At 36.5% G+C, this 21,898-nt stretch overlaps 1 protein-coding gene across 3 annotated transcripts in view; it reads left to right on the forward strand.

Annotated features, from left to right (window-relative positions):
• Positions 1–6,725: 6,725 nt before the first annotated feature.
• The window catches only part of LOC128985810 (uncharacterized), a 53,963-nt gene continuing 38,790 nt past the window's right edge, over positions 6,726–21,898 (forward strand). For 2 of the 3 annotated variants that reach the window (XM_054405696.1, XM_054405697.1), the window contains exons 1-2: positions 6,726–6,953; positions 18,298–18,392. In XM_054405696.1, the coding sequence (XP_054261671.1) occupies positions 6,870–6,953; positions 18,298–18,392 (179 nt within the window). In that variant the 5' untranslated portion in view covers positions 6,726–6,869. The remainder of the gene's footprint in view (positions 6,954–18,297; positions 18,393–21,898) is intronic. The other variant, XM_054405698.1, reaches the window with a different exon arrangement.

A 21,898-nucleotide genomic window follows, 5' to 3' on the forward strand; every position in this document is an offset into this window, starting at 1 on the left:
CACAACCTCTACAGAAAACAGTACAGAACTAACAATAAAATTGTCTTCAGCTGTTCCATAAGAATGAGAAATCTACTAAGGGAGTATGTTTTATCTATGTCTATGGTAATACCATAGTAGACTTCTCATCCCATTGTAAATTTTGAAGCACGTTTTTCGTGTCTAGTTCATGTACGTGACACAAAGGTGCTAGTGTCGATGAAACTTTGTTTCCATTATTTTAGAGTTAATTTCTTGATTTGTGCTTTACTGTTTGGTTAAATCATAGATAAAACATACTCCCTTAGTAGATTTCTCATCCTTATGGAACAGCTGAAGACAATTTTATTGTTAGTTCTGTACGGTTTTCTGTAGAGGTCGTGTTTTGTTTACAATTTGTTTCCCGTTATTACAGCCATTTAAAACCTCGTTTAACCAAATAATACGATCTAATCATAAACAATAACCTGTCCCCTAGTTATACAGGGTGTTCATTTGAAAACTTTCCATATCTGTTGTGTGCAAAGGTAAGGCTTTTAACACTTGCTTGTTCTCATTTCCCCCTAATTTGGACATGCCAAATCCAATAAAATTATTTTCAATTTTGAAAAATGCCCCAAAAGGGCCCAATTTGGGGGGTAGGGGTGCTTTTTGAGAAATTTTCAAATGTAAACATGGGTTGTGTGATACATCAATTTAAAGGTCTAATCACCCCGATCATTTTGGTGCAAAAAAAGTTTAATTGTCTTTAACCGTATTTACAGGGTGGGTCAAAACGTTTTAAAAAAGGACTTTGAAGTTAAGTACCGTATTACCCTAACTACTGAACGGAACTGCGCCAAATTTCTTTCCAAGCTTATTCTTGAGCTACTCTTTAAGATAACTTGTAGTAAGGGCATTTTCCAAGTTATTTTCTATTTTTTTAAAAATCTCAAATTTTTAGAATAAAAGAAAGCTGAAAACTCTAAATTCTTAAATAGCAATGTATAACAAATTTCATACCACAAGAAAGGTCCTTTTTTAACAAACATTTTACGTATTTAAGTTTTCTTTCTATCTCTTACCGTTTAAAAATTGCAGTGGAAAAACATAATTTTCCATGGTAAAATTATAACTAGTTTTCTAATAAAACACATTGCACTTTGTTCAACGATGTAGTAGGATTCATAACAAATTGATCGACTACTTTTACGTGTGTTGGAATTCATCTTGGACCCTTCATCCTGTTCTTTTCTCATTGGTAACTGAGCCAGTTTCAGAAAACTTCCTAACTAAATCATTTACAGCCATATGACTCAAGGTTATACCTGGATATCTATTGTTAAACACTTTGCAGTTATCCTGGAATGACCAATAAGTAAAATAAAGACTATTTTTTTAAGTTTACACCATATTTGATTAGGTACTACAGGAAATGGTACTTTTGAAATTAGTACTACTACCATTGACTAGTCAATGGTAGTACTAATTTCAAAAGTTACATAGTGATACGTAGGATTTTGGACGGATACGTATCACTAGATGTCACTAGGTAGGATATAAATAGAAAACTGTAGTGATATCAATAAAAAAATATATTTATATCAATAAAAACAAATTAGTGATATCAATAAGAGTAGCCTATATAAATGTCGGAAAATAAAACTTGGAGTCTAAATAAAAAATATTTATTCATACAAAAAACTGATAGGTACACTAGGTACAGTATTAAAACCTACAACTAAATAACACACAGTCAAGCATTTTATATTTAAATTTGAATAGACGAGGATTACCTAAAAAAAGTAAACACAACCATTTGAGCAAAAACAATGCAAAGTTTGCTGGTAATAAAGAGTCACCTGTTTCTTCTTCAATTAAATATAAAAAATGAAATTAATGTGTAAGGAAAAATAACCAAAATAGTACAACCTTAACAGCACATGAATGGAAAAAGTAATGTGAACAAAAAAGTAAATTATCGCTATTTTAACCCGTAGGCTATTATTAATGTGCCTACTGAGTGAACTGGACTGTTTTGAGGTTCTGTGCATGTTTTTACTGTGCATCAGTCGCGGCACGATTATCGCTCAGACTGGTACCCAGGGCAGTGGTCCGCGTCTGTAGCTAGCGGCTCTTGCAATAGTCGCTCCAAGCAAAATAGGACAACGCAAACTCCGTCAGAGCAGTGCCCAGCTAGTATTGCAGAGCGATTATCGCCACATGACTATCGCTGCAATCGCTCCAAGCAAAATAGGCCTTTAAAAAACTTATTAAAATCAAAATTAAGAAAAATGCAAACGAACTTAAACCTAAATAAATAAGTAAGTTACTTATTTAGGTTTAAGTTTGTTTGCATTTTTCTGAATTTTAATCCTTTAGCATATAGCAAAATAGGCTAGTACAATATAATTTACAATACATATAAAAATAAATTTGGTTTAAATGTTTTTCGTGGACCCAACAAAAAAATGCTTGCGGACCTCACTTCACTTTAAGAGAAACTCTGGCCTAAGTTAAACTTAATATTTTACATCGAATGAAATATTTTGATCTGAGTCAAACATTTAAAGTTATAACTTTACTTAAGTATTTTATGGAAAAATAACGTACTCCTAACTTAACTTAATATTTTATTAAGTTACCTAAGTTAAATTATCGAATAAAAGTTGCATTTGATGATATAAAATAGGCCTTTTGTAGGTTTATTGCAGAACTGTACCTGGGTGTTTGAACATAAATATTTTATTACTACAATAACTTAGGTCTAGGCTTAAGTTTAGACACAGGTTATGTAATAAAGATCTTCTAAATAAAGTTATACACATCGGCCTACAGCTGGATTATTTTTAACCAGAAGCGGTTAAGATATGCACTGTAGGGGTGGCGCAATTTTTATTTCACCTGCGGAATTTTAATACGGGCAAAATGAGAGTAAAAAAATTATAATTTGTGTAATATAAAAATTAAACTGTCGTAACCTAACCTATCTAACCAAACTTGCTGATAATGGAAAAATCAAATAAAGGTTTACTAATCGCTACTGACTAATTTACTACCTTTAGTCCATCAGTGACGTTGAATATTAGGATCGGTCTATTTTGATCGCCCTACCGGCGAAAGTACAACCGATCAGTAGTGAACTTGTCAAACAGTTGATTTATTAAAATATTAAGGATGATATGAAAGTAAAATCTTGAAACTTCAGAAATTAAACCTAACCCCAGGTTTGAAATGGGAAGACAAACTTTAGGTCTTAGGGGTTAAATGTAGGCTACTATTCTGTAGGCCTATTAAGTTCATTTTAAGTATTTTTTTTTTTTAGCTGCTGCACAGAAAATGTTCGGCACAAGTGAAGCCACGGAAGCCAAAGTTACAAGTGTTGTTGCTAAGTGGCTTCAACAAGCCAAAACCAGATGTGAAAGAAGGTAAGGATAAAAAAACTAACTATTCAACTAATCATTAGAATTCCATTGGTAGCCTAATAATACTGTACCGGTACAGTGGACTCTATTATACAGAGGAGGAGACAGTTGAAACTGACGTGCCTCATACTTGTTACATGATAAAAGTGTAATGCAAAACATATAAGCCAATAATGTTAATTCTGTAAAAATAGCCAGACTATAGACACTTTGGGATAATTACTGTAAACAAAACACAGATGCCAAGACTTTATACCTTTTAAATCTTTTGATCTTTAGACATGTGATGAATGGTCTCAAATCAATCCTACAACCCATTTTTACCCCATAAAACCCCCCGTAAAACCCCGTTCCCATGGTCCAATCATGCTGGTTCACGAACTTATTCAAGTTTATCCCGCCTTACACCTTCAAACCAAATTTCATCAAAATCTGACAAAAATTAACTTACTCAAGTTATCGTGTTCACGGTCATATATATATATAAATCTATATACACATTATATAAAAATGTGAACGAATAGTGTTTTTGGGCTCTGGGGACATCAAAATGAAAAAGTAAATTTGTCCTGGGCCTAGGTCTTACCATGCCACCTACGGTAATAGCTACTTGCCTATAGGGAAATTCGCCAAAAGAAAAATGCTAGTATTTTTATTCTTGTAGAGGGGTTTTCATGTTTCATAGCAATGCTGGGCTTACCTGGGTTAATTTATATAGTAAATGAAAGCTTATATATATTTGTAAAGTATGAGCAAGATTTGTAACAAATGTCTTGGCTATATTTAGGATAACCAACCAAGAACTGTCACTAGTTTTATACTTAAACGATAAAATATAAAATCCCGCAGATTCACTGAAGTAATGTATAAACAATCCTGGGCTTGTGTCTAGCATTTTTTGACAATAAAAATGTAATTGTGTTTTATACATATTAATAATTAATATTAATATTATTGGGAAGATCATAATATTGTATTTGTATATCATTGTAGGAATAAATTAATTTTCATCAAACAGGCCTACACTGGTTGTGAGTTAAACTGTGTTAGTTCAAAATGTTGCTTACTTGCCTATTTTTTATACCAGATACAAAATTAATCATTTTGGTTAATTATCCTTAAATTTAATATTGATTCTATTTGTTTTGACTTTTTTCAGAGGGAAAAAACCTGCCTTTGTGGACAGTGGGGAGGAAGTTCCACTCAATGGGGATGAAGATCTTGTTGAATAGATAACTTACTATATGTATTATTAAAGTAATCGTAAAATGAGGAATTTTTGAGGGAATTGTTTGTTGAAAGTTAAAGATACGAGGCATTTTCAAATGTAAATGAGTTATGTAAATCTTCAATATAAATCTATTTAGACAAATTACCTCTTGTGTTTTATTTTTAATTTCAAAGAATTCTGAATTCTACGTACTGAATAGTAATAATATGTAAAATTGTAGGGTTGAAAACTAAAATAACTCATGTTTTCCTGCTCTTTTATAAAAATAAGTTTTTAGATGGTATCTCGCTTTTTTATTTGGAGAAGTGTCTTGGCATTTAACAACTAGAGGCATTGAAGTTTAGATTATGTTGTGATTGTGAAAAATTATCTGAAATATTGGAAGATTATATTGTGCTATGCATCTCAACCTAAAAAATATGAAATTTTTATTACATGTGTCAAGACTGTGTGAATCCTGGTAAAAGCATATGAATTAATTAAATTTTCAGAAATAAAAAGAGCTTGTAAGTGGCTAAAAAAGAATTATTTCTTGTACTCTTCAATTTATATTCAAATTAGATGTTTCAATTTTTCAATCGACATGGTTTAGCCCCTGAGCTGAATTGGTGACTAATATAATATAAATACCTCGTCACAGCTCTGTAGTTTCTGTAGATTACAGCTATTTTGGAATCAAAATGCCATCCTTAGATATACATACATCCACCTGAATTGGCGTCGTTAAACTGTACACATTCACGAACACGATAAAAACACGTAAAACAAGAGACAGGCCTGTCGCGTACATGATTGCTACGAGTACGGAAGCTGACCGTACTCGTAGCAATCATGTACGCGACAGGCCTGTCTCTTGTTTTACGTGTTTTTGTGTTTTTATCGTGTTCGTGTATGTGTACAGTTTAACGACGCCAATTCAGGTGGATGTATGTATATCTGAGGATGGCATTTTGATGCCGAAACAGCTGTAATCTACAGAAACTACAGAGCTGTGACGAGGTATTTATATTATATTAGTTTCAATTTTTATTCAAGTTAGAAATTTCAAGTTTTATTCAAATTGGATATTTCAAGTTTTATTCAAACTGGAAGAGCGGGAACTTCGACGCATGATTTTAACTTGAATCAAGTTTACAAACCCGATCCTTCAAGTTTGCAGATTTGAAAAACCAAACTTATTTCAAGCTTGAATCAAGTAATTTTTCAATTTATATTTAGATTAGATAGTTCAAGTGTTATTCAAATAAGATGTTTCAATTTTTATTCAAATTAGAAATTTCAAGTTTTATTCAAATTAGATGTTTCAAGTTTTATTCAAACTGGAAGAGCGGGAACTTCGACGCATGATATTAACTTGAATCAAGTTTACGGACCCATCCGAGCAAACTTTATTCAAGTTTGCAGATTTGACAAATCAAACTTGTTTCAAGCTTTAATCAAGTATTTTTTGCTATCTGGGAACAGTTTACTTTTTCTCCATAAGAATAACATGGGGATTTTACAATTACAGTTTTTTTTTTATTTTCTCCGTAACCATTAGGCGCACAATAACGCTTCAATATACTAAATTATTGGTTTTTTATGCTCTACAAAATGGTGTTAAAAGAAATTGTAAAATTTTGTGTTTTTAGGGTCAAAAATGGCAAAAACCTATTTTTACCCCATAAAACCCCCCATAAACCCCTGTTCCCATAGTCCGATCATGCTGGTTCGCGAACTCGTTCGAATAAATGTAGGTTTACACGTTTATACCAAATTTCATCAAAATCGGATGATTTTTGCTCGAGTTATCGTGCTAACGGACACATATATATATATATAAATATATATATATATAAATATATATATATATATAAATATATATATATACATATATATGAATTTGAACAGATGGTGTTTTTGGCCTCTAGGGACCTCAAAACGAAAAAATAAATCGGTCCCGGGTCCAGGTCTTACCATGAGTACTACGGTAATAGCTTATTCCCTATATGGGAAATTCGCTAATACACAAAATACGCATTAGCAGCCTCGAAAAAAACAACAGCTGTTTCGGCTCAGCACAGCACTCAGCAGAAGGCAGAAGCAGAAGTGTCGAAGTGGATATACTGTCTGTATTGTGTCCCGAGTGTAAACAATACATTTTTAGGTGTTTTTTATTAATGTTTAAAGCAGTCAAATGAAAACCAAATTAAACATTTTTTTAGTTTCTGGTTTCGGCTTCTGAATTCCACAAAAAATTATGACTATTAGAATAGATGTTTGTGTATTTGTTTAACATCGTGTTAATAGATGATCATCTAGGCTCTATACTTTCTCTTTTTCATTGCGATTGCAGTAAGGTTAGTTGGAGTACAACTAAGACATAACTTAATAATATTATAATCATATTTAATTATTATTATCATTATATCCTTTGCCTATAAACCACATGATACTCAGATAGACTATACACATTATTAGACCTATTTTTACAAATTCGATTAGGCCTAGCTTATTATTCAGTTTTAATAATAACCACATGGGACTGACTATTTTGTTGACCAGGGTCAGCAAATTCAATACATGTAGCAAAATAACCACTTAGAATGTAGATATTTCCATGAAACTTGGAACGAAGGTATATCCACATGTATTCGTAAATTACAAGGAAAAATGTGGTTCGGATTCCACTATAAACTGTAGGTCCCTTAGTTGCCATTAGCTGTATGGGCTATTAATTAACAGCTGTGTCTAAGGAACATGTCGGCCTTAGTCACTAACAAGACTACAAGATCGCGCCACTCATCCTACACTCATCCTTCACTCATATATTATTATAAAATACGCACATAGTGGCGTCCCCATCTTAACTAATTGATAATTGATAATTGATATTCTACACGTATGTAAAATTTCGTAACGAAAAAAATATTTGCCTATATTATTAACAAAAAACTGCCGTAAATAGCTAATTTTATTTTGTTGACCCGGGTCAATCGCCAAAAAAAGGTACCTAGAAGTAAACTATATACATAAAACTTGGAACCAAGGTTTATCCACTTGTATTCTATATGCATGTAAAGTTTGGTAACGATTGAAAAATATTTACCTATTTTACTATATAAAAAACCGCCATAAACAGCCTAGCTTATTTTATATTTTGTTGACCCGGGTCAACAAATGCAATACATTTAGCAAAATAACCACTTAACTTAGAATGTAGATATTTTCTTGAAACGGGGAATGAAGGTATGTCAACATGTATTCTACACGTATGTAAAATTTGGTAACGATTTAAAAATATTTATCTATTTTGCTATTTAACTAATATTGTTGACCCGGGTCAACAAAATAGGGAGTCCCTAACCACAATTAAGTAAATAAGGCCTACAACATTACCAAATTAGGCCTATATGTTATTGTAACTAGGGGTTCAGTTCCTCAGAGACTGATAACTAATTAATATTATCAGATGAAATATTAGTTTGATAATTGGTATATCCTTTTAGAGGCTAAAATAGTTACTTGTGTGAACCTGGCAATAACTCGGCAATAAGTAGTGCACGCGCCATAAAAAATCTATTGCTGGCCGTTTTGGAGCAAAATATGTCCGCGATCCATATTACCAATAATGCCAACAGATAGAGGACACTTTAACGGACACGACAGTATCAACATTATGTACCTGGGGAGTAGAATAAGGGGGTAAAATCAGCAATAAGTTGTGCGCGCGCCATAAAAAATTTATTGCTGGCCGTTTTGCGGCAAAATACGTCCGTGATCCATATTACCAATAATGCCAACAGATAGAGGACACTTTAACGGACACGACTGTTACTGGCAATAGATTTTAGCGGGCGCGCGCACAACTTATTGCTGATTTTACCCCCCTTATTCTACTCCTCGGGTACATAAAGTTGATACTGTCGTGTCCGTTAAAGTGTCCTCTATCTGTTGGCATTATTGGTAATATGGATCACGGACTTATTTTGCCGCAAAACGGCCAGCAATAGATTTTTTCGGGCGCGCGCACAACTTATTGCTGATTTTACCCCCCTTATTCTACTCCCCAGTACATAATGTTGATACTGTCGTGTCCGTTAAAGTGTCCTCTATCTGTTGGCATCATCGGTAATATGGATCGCGGATGTATTTTCCGCAAAACGGCCGGCAATAGATTTTAGCGGGTGAGCGCACTACTTATGGCTGGAGTTATTGCCAGGTTCACGCCAATAAAATAGTTTTCAGCCAATCTTAACTTAAATAACTTATATTGATTGTACGTTATTCATAAGGTAACATTTTATTTATACAGTAGACTTTCTCTTATCAGTCTTATCCAGACTCCTCGGGACCGAGGCCATTCCGGATAACGGGTTTTCCAGTGAAACCGACGTCACCAAAAACTCGTTAAATAGGTCTGTTTAAATGCATACTGTATAAGCAAATATTGATTATTATGTATTTAGACACATGATCACTGGCCTCAAATCTTTCCTACGAAAACAGACGTTTCAGTACGGCCCACTTCCTGCCAATCTAGTCCGGTTAAACTGATGTGCTGATAAAAATTGTACGGTTAAAGATGTGTCATTTCCGCCGGGTGTAGTCCGGTTAAACCGTTGCCCAGTTAAAAGGTGTCCGGATAAGAGAGAGTCTACTGTAAAAGCAAAAGTTGATATTTGGTGTTGTTGTTAGTTGTTATAGATAAATTTACAAAGAAGTCAGTTTAATCAATAAATCAAAATAAATCAATATTGGCTATTAATTATTAACAGCTTTGTCTAAGGAATATGTCGGCCTTAATCTCTAAGTAATAGGCCTACGGTATTCTTTGAAATACTCTACAAATGGCTCCTAGAAAACCCAATGTACCAGATTGATGAGTTTTTTTAAAATCTGAAATAGTTATTTAAGTAACTTATTTATGCTGTCATCCTACATAGCTTAAATAGAAATTTGTATTTAGCTTTAAAGCCTTACCCTTGTTTCTCTGATTGGATTTAAATTTTGTAGACTAATTTGACGAGACCTATTGTAAACAATGTATTTTTATTTTTATTTATTTAGCCTACATATTCTAGTTTATAATTTATACCTAGTAGTTTGGTAAGCTATTGATTCTACTAAAAACACTTTATAGGCTAACCCTCCCTGACCTGATTTTCTGTGTATATAAATTAAAAAAGCCCAAATTTAGCCCAAATTTTATCAAATACAGAGACTATCGAAATCTCAACCTCACTGCTCTGCTTTTAGACGCTTCTACCCTACCGTGGGATGTGGTTACTAATGATCCTGATGTCAATTCAATGGTTGAACATTTTACTTCCCTCATTTCTAATCTTCATAATAAACACTGTCCAATTGTATCTAAAAGAGTTTGGAAGCCACCTGCTCCCTGGATAAATGATTTTATTAGACAACTTAAAAAAAAAAGAGATGCTGCATTTCGTAAAGCCAAGCGCACCAAGCTACCTAATGACTGGGCCTGTTACAAAAGGCTCAAGAATCAAACCCAACAACAGATCAGAAACTCAAAAGCTAGGTATTATTATACATCTTTCTCCCAGAAACAATCCTCCAAAACTTTGTGGACCAAAGTTAAGAACCTTGGTATCGGCAAATCTGACAATTTACATCAAATAACTATTAGTCTCGACACGATTAACAACTTTTTTGTGAATATCCCTATAAGTTCTGTAGGTGCATTTAACTATGTTGCCGATATCACATCTAGACCACTTGATATGCCAGAAACCCAGTTTTTCTTTTCCCCAGTTAGTGAATCTGAAGTCCGCAGGAAAATTCTGAGGATGACAAGTAACACAGTCGGCGCCGATGATATTCCTATCAGGTTTATTAGAGACACTCTTCCAGTTACTCTCCCGGTACTAACTTCCATATTTAACAGATCATTAGCAACTTCTACCTTCCCCTCCATCTGGAAATCTGTCATTGTTCGCCCACTTCAGAAAATTTCTTCTCCCAATACCCCTTCTGACTATAGACCAATCAGCATTCTTCCTGCCCTTTCTAAATGCCTTGAAAGAATAGTGCATAATAAATTCTCTGTTTTTTTTTAAGAGAACAAAATTATATCGGATTTTCAATCTGGGTTTCGCGCTAAATATAGCACAACCACTGCTTTGTTGAAAATTACAGATGACATCCGCCGTGCAATGGATAATAGACATGCCACAATTTTAAACCTCTTTGACTTTTCAAAGGCGTTTGACTGCGTATACCATCCTCTTTTGCTCCTTAAACTGCGCTTGGCTGGTTTCTCTGACAACTGTGTTGACTGGATTGAGTCCTATTTATCTGATCGTCAGCAGTGTGTCAAAGTCGGTGACAAGTGTTCCACCTGGGAACAGATTACTAGAGGTGTTCCTCAAGGATCTGTTCTTGGCCCACTACTGTTCTCAATTTACATCAATGACATCACAGAACATATCACTAACTCACGCTACCATTTGTATGCTGATGACCTACAGATTTACTCCCACTTCAATGTAGACGAGATGGATATTGCTGTACGACTCATGAACATTGACATTGAATCGATAACTCACTGGGCTATAAACAACAAACTTAAACTCAATATTGACAAAACACAAGCGATGATTGTTGGCTACCCCAGACTAATGACTAAAATCAACTTACTCACTGCACAACGACTTAACTTTGACGGAAAGGATCTCACCTACTGCGACAAAGTGAAAAACTTAGGACTCATCATGAACAAACATTTGAATTGGTCTGACCAAGCCAACTCCACTTGTAACAGGGTCTTTGGAGCTATTCACACCATCAAACGTTTTGCAGACTACCTTCCACTGAACTTGAAAATCATGTTAGCAAAAACTCTCATCCTGACTCATTTCAACTACTGTGATGTGGTGATCAATGACATGACTAATGAAGTTTCTAGTAGACTTCAGCGAGCTCAGAATTCCTGTATCAGATTCATGTTTGGCCTAAGGCGATATGACCATGTAACTCCCTATTTTAACCTGCTTTCATTGATAAAGTTAAATGAACTTCGGGAATTTCACACCCTCCGTCTTCTACACTCCATTATCAATAGTAAAATTCCCAATTATTTATCAGACAACTTCCATTTTATTTCTAACATCAGCACCCGTGCTACTCGTAGAGGCTCTCACCTTTTATCTACACCAATTCACCGGTCAACCGTTTTTAACAAATCCTTCTTGGTATCTGCAATTTGATTGTGGAATTCTCTTCCTGACCATATCAAATCCATAGGTAACTGTGCGAGGTTTGGGGCAGAGATTAAATCTATTATATTGAGCAGCAGGCTTGAGTGAGTCTCTGGCGCTGGTGTGAGGGGTTGTTGGCGGCTTGTGTGAATGGGATTTTTTTAGGATTACTTAAGTTATTTTTTCATGTTACAAATTTAATGTATTACTTTAGATTATTTAAATTTACTTATATAAGTGGATAAGTTTTTATTTATTTATGTTTTAGAGGTTAAGTGGTAGAGAGGACTTGCAAGTCCTAACTTCGCCTCTTAAATAAAGACATTTTTCATTTCATTTCCCCGCAGCAGCAAACCTAGAAACTTGTTAAACCTAATGTTATTAAAATAGATTTGAATGAAAATCAAAAGGAAATCCACGGTACTTTCCTGTTAAAGAGAACATTCATTATTATCGATGATTTCTTTTCGATAGATCAATATTTTTGTTTTCCTTTACGATCCATTTTCCTTCTGTTTCAATATCTTCAAATGCATTTAAATTACAAGTTGAGAACTATAAGTTAATTTTGTTTAGGCTAAAATAATATATATATATTATCAGAACTAGTTTCATAGGCTATTTCTTTGCACTTAGAAAACAAAACTAAAGAAAAAAAAATCTGTAAACTTTGTCATTTTTTGAATCTATTGGTCCTCGCCGACAAGTTTTTGTAAACTTGGCGAGGCCATGCTTGTAATATCTTAAATAAATATACTTGAATTTGAATATATAACTTAACTTATATATATATATGGATTGAGGAATGAAACTGTTCTAAACTAACCTAACATAACTGACCAAACTTGCTGTAAGATACCATTTTCAAAATTCCATTTGATAAAAGAAAAGGCATGTGGTGCATATCAAACGGAATTTTGATATGTTACAGCAAGTTTGGTTGGTTAGGTTACGTTAGTTTAGAACAGTTTAATTTCAATATCATACTTTTTAAATTGTTTGTTGATACTGAAATATTATTTCTTATTATTATATTAATTATTATTATTATTATTACTTACTTACTTCCGCAGCTCTACAGGCCTTGGTGGCCTTTGGCTTCTGCTACAATTCGCCTCCAATCGCCTCGATCTTGCGCCATCTCTTTCCAATTCCTCACTCTCAACATCCTCAGGTCATCCTCCACCTCATCAAGCCATCTTCTTCTCGGCCTACCCCTTCTCCTAGTCCCTTCCATGTTCTGGCACAATAGTTCTTTGGGCTGTCTTCCTTGAGGCATTCGCTCCACATGGCCTAACCAACCGATCCTTCTTGCTTTGATGAAGTGCACAATATCCTCCCCTTGCAAAATGTCGTTTATTTCAGCATTCTTCAATATCCTCCATCTATCCCCTTCCTTCACCGCTCCATGTATTCTTCTTATTATTTTCCTTTCGAACACTCTCAGTGCGTTTGTGTTCACTGCAGATAGGGACCAGGTTTCTGCACCGTACGTAACAACCGGCCTAATGAGAGTCTTGTACAGCTTCATCTTTGTGTTGCGGGTCACCAGCTTGGATTTGAGGATACCAAGGTTAGCATAATATGCCCTGTTACCAGCCATGATTCGGTTTGTGATTTCTTGCGCAACAGTGTTTTTGCTGTTCAGCTCTGCCCCAAGGTAAACAAACCTATACACACCCTTAAAACAATAATTGCCTACATCCAAGTTTTGGATTCTTCTTATGGCCTCTGCTTCAGACATTTTCATGTAGTGTGTCTTTTCCTCATTTATTTCCAGACCCATACGACTAGCCTCCTCTTCAATAGTCTGAAACATTTCTTTTAGGTCTTCAAGGCGTCTAGCAACAAGCGCTATGTCATCTACGAGTAATGTTCCCTCTCAGGTCTAGCCTACACATAGCACTATGCAAGGCCAAATTAAAAAGCAGAGCTGATAGCGCATCACCCTGCCTGACACCTCTTGAAATCCTGAACACTTTACTTTGTTTACCACCCACTGCTACTAAACTATAAGTGTGTTGTAATGTAACTTTTGTGAGCCGCACCAGCTTCCCTGGAAAACCATAACACTCAAGGGCATCAAGTAGTTTTCTCCTGTCTATGCTGTCAAATGCCTGTTTAAAGTCAATGAACAACATGTGCAAATCAACTGCGTATTCATAAGTCTTTTCCATAGTCTGGCGCATGTTAAATATTTGATCAATAGTTCCTCTTCCTGGTCAGAATCCACATTGGTACTCCCCGAGTACATTCTCTGTGAAGGCGCTAAGTCGCATGGCCAAAATAGCAGAGAATATCTTGTACGCTACATCCAACAAAGTGATACCACGGTAGTTACTGCATGCTAGTTTGTCACCCTTTTTGTACACAGGAGTAATTACTCCATTGTTCCAGCTGCTGGGAAGAGATTCCTGTCTCCAAATCATTAATATAAGTTTGTGTAAACAGCACGCCAATTCTTGACCACCATGCTTCCAAAGCTCAGCATTAATCTTGTCTTCACCTGGCGCTCTGTGGTTCTTCTGCTTCTTTATACATATCTCGACCTCTTCTAAGGAGGGCTCTTCAATCCAAGGATCAGCGGTGTGATATTTTGGCTGCCAGTCCAACGCTCGGTCTTCTCCGGTATGGTTTCCATTTAAGAGTTCTGTAAAGTGTTCAGCCCATCTGTCAAGGACTCTGGTTGCTTCCTCTATCAAATTTCCATCCTTGTCTTTGCAAGCGTTGACTCGCGGCTGAAAACCTTTAGTCATACGTTTGATCGCAGTATAACATTTCCTTGTTTCATTTTGGTCATCTAAATTCTGAATTTCCTCTATCTGGGCCTTGATGTGTTGTTTCTTTTTGTTTCTTAGTATTCCATTTGCTGTTCTTCGGCTTTCTTTATATTCTTCAGTTGTCTGTCTTGTTGGCCTTTGCAACATTCTTTGTCTCTTTCCATTCTTACGCATGATTGCATCCATACACTCATTGTCGAACCATTCTGCGTTTCTTACTAATTTTTTTTCACCTATAGTACTCTCAGCAGCTGTGTGTATAACTTCCTTGATCGATTCCCATGCTTCTTCTATATTTCCATTATTTGCATCTTGTAAAATAATATTTTCATGAATAGCCTGCTGGTATTCTCGTTCTCTGACGTTGTCATTGAGCAGATCACAATTCCACCTTTTCTTTTTCACTCCAGGGCCATTTGCAACTAAAGAGATTTTCTCCTTCACAAAAGCTTTAACCAGAAAGTGGTCAGAGTCACAATTAGGTCCCCTACAGGCTCTCACATCCATGATTGAAGTTGCATGTCGCTTGCTCACCAGAACATGATCTATCTGATTCACACAATTCCTGCCTGGCATTTTCCATGTACCTTTGTGGATATCTTTATGCGCAAAGGAGGTACTCATTACTACGAGGCCATGTTCTGCGGCAAACTGGGCCAGCAGCCTTCCGTTTTCACTTGTTTCATTATGTAACGAGTGTATACCAGCAATTCCCTTCAGGAAATCCTCCTTGCCAATTTTGGCATTAAAATCGCCTACAAGGATACACATGTCATACTTGGCAATTTTCTTACATGTGTTGCTTAACTGATCATAAAAACTTTCCTTTTCGTCATCACCTGCATCCTCAGTGGGCGCATATGCAGAAATCACTGAGATGTTTCTGAATTTCCCTTTCAATTTGAGTTTGCATATCCTGTCACTTACTGGTTCAAAGGCCAATAAACTTTTACGGGTTTTAGCGTTTAATATGAATCCAGTTCCATTTAGTCCTGTTCTCCTTTCCGGGCCACTGTATAACACACTATAGGTTTTCTTGTCTATTCTTCCATTTCCCTTCCACCTAACCTCTTGCAAGGCCAAGATGTCTAAATTGAATTTTTCCATCTCCAGTGCAATTTCCTTCATTTTACCTGGCATCAACATCGTTCTCACATTCTATGTTGCTGCATACAAAATATTTTCCTTTTTCCGTTTCTGAGTCCATTGAGCATTTCCAAGTCCGTATCCTGTATTTCCATCCAATCTCCGAGGCTCATTTTGCAGATTCGTAGCCATTTTCTTTTGACAGGGTGGGGTTGCTAACCTCACGCCCAACCCCCAGCCTGGAGAACCAGGAGTTTATTTAGAGTCCTCTTCTCCTAGGTCAATTGCTTCCACCACAGCTTCCAGACCCCGACCTGGCCATGGTTTAATTTCAGAGTTTCCTTCTCCTAGCCTTTGGGTGCCTAACCCTATCGTACAAGGCAGTACGGGCAGTGCTTATTTAATGGCGGCACTTCCTCGCCATGACACAGTACTATCATCGGGCTCATGTGGACTTGCTGAGTGTGACCCCGCCACAGATCACCCTCCCACGCCCTCTGGTGCTGCCGCCTCGGTCCGGGACTGCTTATTCGGGTTATCCCTTATTCACAGCTGTCCACCATATCTGATGGAACGTTCGCCATCCGCCAACTGCGACCCGCCCTGTACCTGAGGCTCGGTTCCCCTATTAGAGCTTGGACTAAAGGGGAGGGTATTATTATTATTAGGCCTATTACAATATTCTTTATCATAGTTGTCAGCTCGTCAGCTGATATGTTTCAATTCGTTAATAAATAAATAAATAAGAATTTTATTGCTGTTAGCCTAAGCTTTACAGCAATAGACAAAGTCAAGTATTAAGCTAAATTAAATCTAATTGATATATCGGATCGAAAAACAAAATATCGAAAAGAAATCATCAATAAGAATGAATATTCCCTTTAACAGGAAAATACCAAACAAATTCACTTAGTCTGCAGGTGTGCTGTGGCGGGGCATTTTAATTTATGTTATATCCAGACTTTTAATTTATTGTTTTTCACCCACTATTTCATTTGTGCAAACACAAAACTCAAACATAAACCGAAGTCAAAAATGGCAGCCGTTGAAAGATTCTTGAATTTGTAATTTTTTACTCAGTTGTCCGTTTAAGTTTTGGTTTGTGGTATTGTATTCACTAATAAAGACTTTATTTAGGCCTAATGTGTATATCAGGCTATGCTTGCATTTATAATTTTCTTCTGACTTCTAATTGGCCAGTTGCCTGACTTTGAGGAGGCGAATCATTGCTTTGCAAATTCAAGAAATCTTTACTGAGCTGCCATTTTTGACTCAGTTGTCTGCTTAAGTTTGTGTTTGTGGCATTGTATTTTACAGCAAAGAATCTTAATTGTATGTGTATATCAACTTATGCTTACATCAAAGATTTTCTTTTAACTCCTAGCGGCCGCTTCCCTGAGGAGGTAGCGTAACACTGAATACTTACTTAGGCATACTTGATGCTTACTTGAATGAACACTGGTATCCTAAAGAAAGATGTTCTTGGCCTCACCCACACACTGCCTCCAGGTGTCTCTTTTCTTGAGCATCATTCTCCCTCCTTCCTAATCTTCTAATATCTTTTTAAAGATGATCCTTCCATCTGAGCTTGGGCCGTCCTGGTGGTCTCTGTCTTCAAGGTTTCTATTACGTATGTTGTTCATGGTGGAGTTTTGCATTCTTCCATACTAATGCCCAAACCGTCTCAACCATCTACTTTTGACTTCTGCTACGATGTCTGGGTCTTTGTAGCGTTCTATAATCTCAGTGTTATGCCTTTTCCTCCATACTCCATCCTCGAGCGTCGGGCCAAATATCTTCCTAAGTACTATGTTTAAATAACAATTGCTGGGACACAAAGGCTGCCGACAACCGACTCTCGACTACAGACATTTGACAACAAAGTCTTAGCATTGTTACAGAAATAACAGGGTGCGGAGTCCTGTTATTGGCAGGCAAAAAACGTTGCTGGGAAATAGCAATAACTTGTATCTGTACTGGCTAAGTAATAAACAGTAACTTATTATTACAATTAAAAAAAACTTGACACCTAAGAAAAACCCTCTAGCTAATGAATGACAGTGGAGCTATTAGAAAAATATTAACTGTCACAAAACCAATAAACAAGTTTCTCCTAGGCAACTTAACATTGTGTCACATGGTAAACAGCTTGTAACAGCCTGGGAGACACCTTTTGCAAAATACCCTACTTTCAACCCCTGATGAAAAGTAAAAAAAAAAGTAGACCCTAACTTAACACAGCCCTTTCATAAAAGTTACTGTACTAAACCACTAAACTTCTGCTGGTTTAAATTGGAAAATTGAGTTTATTTATTTATTTAAATAGACGGCATACACAATTTTTTTCACTTGTTTAAAGGAATTAAATAGAATATTCCAGGTCTTTTCAGGTGACATAACTCAGCAAAAAAGGTGTTCAATAGATAAATAAAATAACAAGAGTATTCAGTTTTTGTAACTATTGTAGTAGGACTCATTATGGTATGTTATTTTTAAGAAGATGCAGTATCTTTTCATGGTTAACAGTTTCAATTAAAATAACTCTTGATTCATTTTCAAATTTGTAATAATTAGCTTGCATTTGAATCTAAAATTCTATCTATGTTTTACAGATGCAATCAAAAGAAAAAACAAATAATAAGGTCAAACTATGTTCAAGCTCAGTGTGTTCTCCAATACCATCAAATTCACCTACATTAGGATACAGGTAGAAATAATATATCATATTATAGAAACCTTTTATTTACTTAAATTTGCTGTTTTTAAATAAGTATAGAGCTTACTTTAGTTTAGTTGCAAGTTGAATTTGATAAACTGTGCATTCAGGCAGACATTTCCAAAACAGTTTCATAAACTATCCTTCAAACTATGTCAAAATAAAAAATGAATTTGGTAACTTGGTCATGGTAACACATTTTAGCCCAATGTCTATTTCTTTCTAATAAAGCATACAAATAATAACGTTAATTTGAAAAGAAAATTATTTTTCACCACATTATCATGTTTTTAGCTGTTTTACATACCTTAATTGGCCATGTTAAGGTAGTAGACTAGCTGTCATCGTCATTTGGGGACCGAGCAGGTTTTTACATCCCTATGGCCGCAAAATCAGCTGTCCGCTTAACTTTCTTAAAACATTAATGCATATTAAATACACAATCAGTATCCATAGCATTGCAATAGAATTGTTTTACTGTCATCGTTGCCTAGCAACTATTTATCATTATTTTTGCAGATTCCTCAATTTATTTCTTCACATAATCTTAAAGTTGTAGTTGTGTTGACTATCAGTGTGCATTATTATTGTGGTGAATAGTGGGACATTAAATAGGTTTTAGTGTGGTGAAAAATAGCGTTCGTACCACGGGCCGAAATGGTTTTGCAGCTCTCGATCGTTTTAAGTTCTCGACTTTGTCTTGAACTTAAAAACTATCTCAAGCCGCCAAAACCTCATTTTCCACCATAGGTACAAAATATACTATTACAGGTTAGCAAGTTTCAGGAAAATGAGCTTATGAAATCAGATAGACTCATTTAAGCTGTGTAATGAATAGTCTTTATGGTATTTACCATATTATGGTAAATTTTATTATGGTTATTATGGTAAATTTTTATCATTTTTTACTACACCTTTAACAGTTTGTTTTTAACATGTGATGGCTTACATGTAAAACCTTGCAAGTCTGATTTATTTTATTTTCGATAATTCTATGGAAAAAGATTCTACTTTTCATTTGATCCAAAATTACACAAAGGCTTGTATGTCTAAGTTAACCTTAACGCTATCTACAGGCAGTTGAAAAAATGTGTGTCTCTTGTGTCTGGAGCAGGTCAGTGAGTTCAGGTCATTATCTTTTTTTCTATGGGACCTAGCACTTTGCATTTGTTTTAAAATTATTCCTAATGAAATTCTACTTTAGAATTAGTAAATAAATATACAGAAATATAAATTTATAGTGTTGAAAAATGTTGATAATATTTTTGTTTAGTTGTGTAAGCAATAACTTTGAACACATACAACTAAAAAATATAAAATCCCTGTAAACTCATGTTATTATCTTGTTCCTTGTTTAATCCTAAAGGTCCAATTCCTATCCTGTGACTGTTATGACTCTAGCCGCGTGTCTAGAGTCGTACGGCTTGAGACGCTTGCTTCAATTCCTATGCCGCGACTCCCACGACTAGTGACTAGTGCAATTGCATTATTGACCGTCATGGAATAAGCACAGTTGGCAGCGAATATATTTCTTGGAGAAAAGGAGGAAAAGGAAATATTAATGTTCATGGTAAAAAACAATGAACAATGAACCTATTGATTGATTGTAAGAGGGTGGACTCATGGTCCAAGCACGTCAACCGAAGCTTATTGTGCATCCCGCTTGCCACTAACTGGGTAAGCCTATGTCTGTGTCCCTAACTAGGTGCAGGAGTTTTTGCCCAATGTTAGCGTCTGGTTCCTCACCTGGCTGCTTTAGACCAAACAGAGCCCTTCTCCTAGCCCGTAGTCCATCGCAGTCCAGAATAATGTGTTTTGCAGTCTCATCGGACTGGTTACAAAGTCGACACTCCTGCTGGTAATTGACAATTCCTAGAGTGTGGAGATGTTTCCTGAAATGGCCGTGTCCAGTGATAAGAGCAAGTACCTGCTTGACCTGCCCTCTCCCCAGCTTTAGCATCCAGCGAGTGAAGAGGGTGCTAGGTTCTGAGAGCAGTTTTTTGCCAAGTGATTGTCCAGGATAATTACGCCACCGCTCAAGATGTTGTCCCCTGGACCATTTGTTGATTACATGTTTAGCGGCCGCTTTTCTGATGCCACAAAATGGCTCTGGTCCAAAGAGTGGCATGCTTGCACCTTTTTTTGCCAGCTTGTCTGCACTCTCGTTGCTGCCAAAGCCTACATGGCCTGGGACCCAGCCGAGAGTTACAGAGTTCTGTGATGCAAGTCTGCAGAGGGTGTTGAAACACTCCCAGACCAGTTTTGAGGTGACTTCATTTGAGTCAAGAGCTTTGAGAGCAGCCTGACAATCAGATAAAATCACTATCCTTTTGTCTTGGTACCGTCTGGCTAGTCCTAGGTTGGCACAAGCCAAGATGCCATAGATTTCTGCCTGGAAGATGGTACAGTATTGTCCCAGACTTCCTGATAGTTCTGTTCTTGGTGATCGACAGTAAACCCCAAAACCAGATTTTCCATCGATTAGGGAGCCGTCTGTGTACCAGACGAAGCTCTCCATATCTTGGAGATGCCCTTCCTGATGTTTCCACTCATCTCTGGAGCGGAATTCAACATTAAAGGGTTTGGTGAAAACTGCTTCCTTGCTTAGGAAGTCCGAGGTCATGTCAAGCACAGGGCACTCATCCAAAGTCTCAGCAATGGCGCAGTGGCCTGCCCCTGACAGGCCTTCACTCCACAGATTTGCAACCCTCAGACGGTAAGCTGCCTTGAGGGCCTCAGATCTGATGAAGATGTCCAGTGGTAGCAGCCCAAGAGCGACTTCTAGAGTAGCTGATGGACTGCTCCTGAAGGCTCCAGTGGCCTGTAGCGTGCCGAGCCTTTGCATGCTTTCTAGCTTGGCTATGACAGTTACCTGATTCACCTTTGTCCACCAGACTAGTGAACCATAGGTAATCTGAGGCCTGACCACAGCCTCGTATAGCCAGAGTGCTATGTGGGGTTTAATTCCCCAGGTGGTTCCTGCAAACCTCCTGGACGTCATGAGCGCCCATTTGGCCTTATGCAGCGCGTTATTCAGGTGGTTGTTCCACGTCAGCTTGGAGTCAAGTGTCAGTCCTAAATACTTGACCGCACTCGACACTCCCAGCTGAGTAGTGCCAATTTTCAGCCTGGAAAGAGAATCCAGGTTCTTTTTCCTGGTGAAAGGAACTACGACTGTCTTAGAAGGATTAATGTTGAGTCCCTCTCTGAGACACCATTGTTGAACACAATGAACCCATAATAAAGCATAGTGTGCATAAAGCATAGTAAAGAATCCATTGTTCATGGTATGGTAAAAATAGGGGTTTCAGAGTATTCTTATTCAGAGACATCTTCTTCAAGTATTGGGGTTGAAAATGTATGGGTGGTGACGAACCAGTTCCATCAACTTTGAATCATCTATGAAGGTACACATCTCAAACTCCGTATGTAGGCCTATAAACTGTAAATTCATTACAGCCACGCGCTCACCGAGCAGTCCAGTTGCGACGGCTCTA

The sequence above is a fragment of the Macrosteles quadrilineatus genome, unplaced genomic scaffold (assembly GCF_028750875.1).
Source record: "Macrosteles quadrilineatus isolate MER2022 unplaced genomic scaffold, UCM_ALF_1.0 Scaffold_2__2_contigs__length_208266976, whole genome shotgun sequence".
In the NCBI taxonomy this organism is placed as follows: Eukaryota; Metazoa; Arthropoda; class Insecta; order Hemiptera; family Cicadellidae; genus Macrosteles; species Macrosteles quadrilineatus.